The sequence below is a fragment of the Penaeus japonicus genome, unplaced genomic scaffold (genome assembly GCF_977035675.1).
Source record: "Penaeus japonicus unplaced genomic scaffold, GWHDUDI00000001_assembly GWHDUDI00000002, whole genome shotgun sequence".
NCBI lineage: Eukaryota > Metazoa > Arthropoda > Malacostraca > Decapoda > Penaeidae > Penaeus > Penaeus japonicus.
Window position 1 is genome coordinate 40,488,334 of NW_028234404.1, and position 5,531 is coordinate 40,493,864.

At 41.6% G+C, this 5,531-nt stretch overlaps 1 protein-coding gene across 1 annotated transcript; it reads left to right on the forward strand.

The window, feature by feature from the left end:
• Nucleotides 1–3,631: 3,631 nt before the first annotated feature.
• LOC147472382 (elongation factor 1-alpha-like) lies at nucleotides 3,632–5,531 on the forward strand (the record flags this gene model as incomplete). The annotated part of the gene is given in 3 exon segments (XM_043025820.2): nucleotides 3,632–3,660; nucleotides 4,402–5,184; nucleotides 5,368–5,531. Coding segments are annotated over 2 exon segments (917 nt in total), but the record flags the coding sequence as incomplete, so codon positions are not given.

A 5,531-nucleotide genomic window follows, 5' to 3' on the forward strand; every position in this document is an offset into this window, starting at 1 on the left:
GATGCGTGTTTCCCAGGTGGAAAGGAGTAAGGAGAGCCAGGTCGTGACGTCACAGAGTGCATGCTGAAGCCAAGAATCTCTAGTACACACATTTAAAATGTTGCAGTGTTGGATTATGGATTTCATTCACCGATACGAATATTGTACAGTTAGTTAATTTTTTTTTTTTCTTCTTCAACCTTTCCCTGCGAAAAAGTAGGGTATGTGTTGTGATGGGAATCACTATACCGATCAATACCGTTCTGGATCACTGTACCTAAAAGATCATGCATGTTTTTTGGACGCTAATGCATCCGACAAACATTTAGTATGAACATTAACCTTTGTACGCGTTCATTCATGGCAAGAAAGCCAATTAAACTCACGTCGCGACCTCACCACGTGGGCTCACTTCACCCCACGTGTTGCGCTAGTGTCAGCAGGGTTGGTAAGCCTGACAGAAGCCGTAGTACAGAGCTTCTTCCGTTCGCCGGAGCAGAAGTCGAGATCTTGAGCAGAGCCATGGAGCCTTTGCCTTTTGCATTTTGTTTTAACAATTCAGTGTATAAACTACACCGGCAAGGCACCTAATTATCCCAATAAAGCTCTGGAACATTGTATTTAATCAACCATTTAATGGTGGACGTACATTCTTAAATTAGTTATATTTCGATGATATTGTTTTCATTATTTACATCATATTAATTTAGATAAAATAACAAAATTAAAGTAGTATGCCGGATCAAGTTAGCTAGATTTTTCTTTTTTCTTTTTCTGAACTGACAAACATCAGAGAAGCGTTCGGCGAGTTCCAACATGGCAGTTCCAACAATCTACAGGAAATCACGAAACATATTTTCCCCACAACATGAAAACTACTCTGCGTATTATTTTTATCAGCACATGTAGTGACTATACTATTTTAAAATAATATTATATGATCATATAGGTGAAGAAGACGAGCAAAATCTGCGACTGCGCTTTGGCGGGAATACAAACAAAATGCTGGCTGGCATCTGGTGGGAGGACGGACTTACCATCAAATGTAAACTCTATTTCTGTTAATACATGGGAGCTTCAAATCGTCATGGGATAAATTGATAATAACTGTTAAGATGTTTCTCTCTCCCCAAAAGTAAATAAAATGTTGATTTACAAGTTTTCCTGTAAATAAGTAAATATTTTTCAAAGCTTATTTATGTGTTTACAAACTTTCATGATCTGGGCAAATTAAGTAATTCTAAGAACTGCAGATAAGCTGCAGATAAAGGCTATTATTATGTTTATTTTTTTCAGTAGTATTTGATGTAATTCATAAATGGAATAGACCTACATCTTTTCCTATTGCATGAACCTGTTGCATGACAAGCCTTATATAGGACTGATGTAAACGATATTTGGATTAAACTGAACCATATGTTATACTTTCATCGTCACAAATACATACCTACAACTGGCAAAAGGAACGAGGAAAACATTTCACTTGCTGAAATGCTCGGACATGTTTCTAATCCAAATATTTTCTCGTGTGATGATAATTATAAAGCAAGATCTGACCCTTTATCAATTAAAGGCCTCACCGCCCTCTCTGGTTCAACTCATCACCACCGCCTGCTCACCGACAGTCTGATGTCAGCCGGAAATGATTCTAGACTTGGGAGAAAGAATCCTAAAGAATCCTATTCATACTGATTTCTTCCGAGATTCAGATCGACACTAAAATTATAATCTATCGATAAATTTTGTTAGAAACGTTGAGAAGTTTCACGGAAATGAAGCCTTTATCACAGTGCTCCCAAAATATATGGGGGAAAAAAATAGATTATATAAGTATAGAGGATATTATAGCCGGTTACCAACGAGGGAGTAATATGGTAGCATATGCGTTCTCGTGGAATGCGCAAGCTAAGTTACGTCAAGGCACACAAACTATCCCGATCCTTTTATCCTTCGAGCCGTGGGACATTACTAACATTTTATCCCTTGGTTAAAACCCTTCTAAGGATGAACAGAGACTCTGAAGTGTAGGTCTGTTTATGATCAACTGAGGACGACACAGCTACAGCCGCCGTTTCAACTGCTTTCATTCCACTGCATCTACCGTTACCACTTACCGCTGGCATCGTCTGGACCAATAGAGGTTATTTAAGGTTTAAAAAAAGGTTGTAATTGTCACTGCATCTTGTCTTGATATACACATGTTCTCTGACACGAGAGCATAGTGAAAATATGCCGCGTGAAACTTTCTCCTTCCATCAAAATGGGGAGAAAAAAGGAGAGAAAAAAAAATGGCCATGAATGCAGGTCATCATCACTCAGATCCGACATTTTATGAATGGTGGAAGTTTTACCTTTCCTCGCCAAAGCTTCACATAGTTCTTTCCCACCTTCACATTTACCAACAACAACAATAATAAACGAAGTCATAGGCTCTAAACGTGACATCACTTTTGTCTTGGTTGGTAATCCTGACACTGAACATGACCTTGTGTTGGCCATAGCGTCAGACGGCATCATTCCTTCCTGGCTGATGCAAGCATTTTCCTCAAACACTCCGTAAAATGTCGAGAAGGCATTCGATGGGCTCCATATTGTACTGGAGGCTTGATGACAAAATCGGTTACGCTATTGCAGTACAGGAATTATTTTTTTAAGTATAACATTTCTGGAAGATTGTGTAACAAGTTATTTGCACTAAGAACGTTCGTGTCAGCTGCAAAACTAAACGAAAAAAAAATCAGTTATATAACAAAACAAAATAAAAAAAATCAGTTATAAGTTGTAATGGAATGTATCTTCACTCAAATGTATATGCACCTAAAAATCTAAACCAGAGTATTTAAATAATTGCTGCTATCATTGAAACTGATAGAAGAAAAGAAAGAAAGAGAAGAGAAAAGAAGCGAGAGAGAGAGAGAGAGAGAGAAAGAGAAAGAGAGAGAGAGAGAGAGAGAGAGAGAGAGAGAGAAAGATAAAGAGAAAGAGAGAGAAAGAGAAAGAGAGAGAGAGAGAGAGAAAGAGAAAGAGAAAGAGAAAGAGAGAGAAAATTATATTCGTTCACTGGTAGAAAGACTGATGGGGAATTTGTGATCTTGATATAACTGTAATTACTGCAAATATGTGTATATCAAACCCATCAACATGTCATCTCATACAGTGATGACCTTTAAGAAAGAGCTGTTAATCCAATTACTTGTTAACATGATTTACATTACAGTTTAGTGACCATTTAAAACACATACCGATGTGGTAAATTACTACAAATACAATTGATGTCTCTATATTCTTAGCCCTTGAGCTCAGCTAAAGAACAACAAACTGAAAATAAGTCAACAAAGCGATTGAATATACCTTCCACCAATTCAATCACAAATTAAGAATGCCAGACAATCTTAAATCGAATTTCTCAATTGTACAAAAATTGCTCGTTTGCCGCTCGCTCGTGAACGAAATTCCCGCCAGAAATAGAGGCGCGAGCGGTGCGCGCGCCGCTTCCCCGCTGACCAATCAGAACCGCCTGCATATAGTGACGTATAGGTCTCATAACCAATGGGCGAGTCGTATCGATGTGACGTCACGTGCCGCCAGCCAATGAAAAAGGAGACCGCGGCTATATAGTACTTTCGGCTTCTTCCATCGTTCCTTTCCGTCTTGGCCAGTCGACGTGGGCCTGTTGCCAAGGTAAGAATTTGTGAAAGTGACGATTTTAAGTGAGATCCCGAAGGGAAAAGTACATGAAAAGGTGTAATCCTGGTGCAATAATGCAGGTGCTATCCGAGATCAGGAAGAAAGTCAAGAATTAAGGCCTAAATAACGCATTACAAGCAGTGAAGTGTTGGCCAGCTGCCGGCTGTCAGAATCCCACATGGTCTGGTCGCCACCCGGCACATGTTTCGTAGAAAACGAAGGCTTTGAGAGGCTGATTCGCAAGGCTGAGGCTCGGTGGAAATGTGTTCAGTGCAGCGCCACGAGAGATTTCAATATTTCAACCTAGATAGTCCAGTAGAATAATTAAAATAAGTGCGTAAGGGAGAGCGAGGGATCCAGCCGGCTGAAGCGAGCATGAGGTTACGGTCGCCGCCATTACGACCCTGTGCGCTCGACGACGCCATGTGATGGACAAAGATCCGTGGATTATTTTGTGCTCTCTTAGTAACTAACCCCTGAAGGGTTAGATAAGCTTCTTGAAAAGTTGTATTATTACCTAGATTTAGTCATTTTAAATTTTTTTTAATTAGACGAATAGTTTATTGTACATCCCTCCCTTTTCAAAGTATTTCATAATAAATTTTTCTTATGTAAAAGGGTAATTTAAGTGTTGTAATTCAACGCAGTTAATTAAGTAATTAAGTCATTAATTAATAAATTACCCCTTAACCGCTATTTTTCCTGTGTCCATAACTCATGATTCGCTTCTTGCAGATCTGTAAGCTCTCGGTCAAGTAACCAACCATGGGCAAGGAGAAGATCCATATTTCCATCGTGGTGGTGGGCCACGTAGACTCTGGCAAGTCCACCACGACCGGTCATCTCATCTACAAATGTGGTGGCATCGACAAGCGTACCATCGAGAAGTTCGAGAAGGAGTCCTCCGAGATGGGCAAGGGCTCCTTCAAGTACGCCTGGGTGCTGGACAAGCTGAAGGCTGAGCGCGAGCGTGGTATCACCATCGACATTGCCCTGTGGAAGTTCGAAACCAACAGGTTCTACGTGACCATCATCGATGCCCCTGGCCATCGTGATTTCATCAAGAACATGATCACGGGAACCTCCCAGGCTGACTGCGCTGTGCTGATCGTTGCCGCCGGTACTGGCGAGTTCGAAGCTGGCATCTCGAAGAACGGGCAGACCCGCGAGCACGTGTTGCTGTGCTTCACCCTGGGTGTAAAGCAGCTGATTGTTGCCGTCAACAAGATGGACAGCACCGAGCCCAAGTACTCGGAGGAACGTTTCAAGGAAATCCACAAGGAAGTGAGCGCCTACGTCAAGAAGGTCGGCTACAACCCCGCTATTGTCCCCATCATCCCCATCTCCGGGTTCAACGGCGACAACATGCTGGAGAAGTCCGAGAACATGGGTTGGTGGAAGAAGCAGAAGATCTCTCGCAAGAGCGACAACTATGAATTCGAGACCCTCTTCGATGCTCTGGACAACATCGAGCCCCCCACCAGACCCCTGGACAAGGCCCTCCGTCTTCCCCTTCAGGTAAGCATCGTCAAGGCTTGATTTTTATTACTAATTTTGTTAAATGTAGTTGCTAATGTAAATGCCTAAAGTAGATTGAACCAAGTTTTGTTTTGCCAATTAAATGTAACGAAAGGATAGTTTCTGCTGCAGTAATTTCAATTTCCAAAATGATGTATTAATGTGGTATTCCTTTTCTTGCAGGACGTATACAAGATTGGAGGTATTGGAACAGTGCCTGTGGGCCGTGTGGAGACTGGTATCCTGAAGCCAGGTATGGTTGTCAACTTTGCCCCCACTGGCCCTACCACTGAGGTGAAGTCTGTGGAGATGCACCACGAAGCTCTTACCGAGGCCGTCCCCGGAGA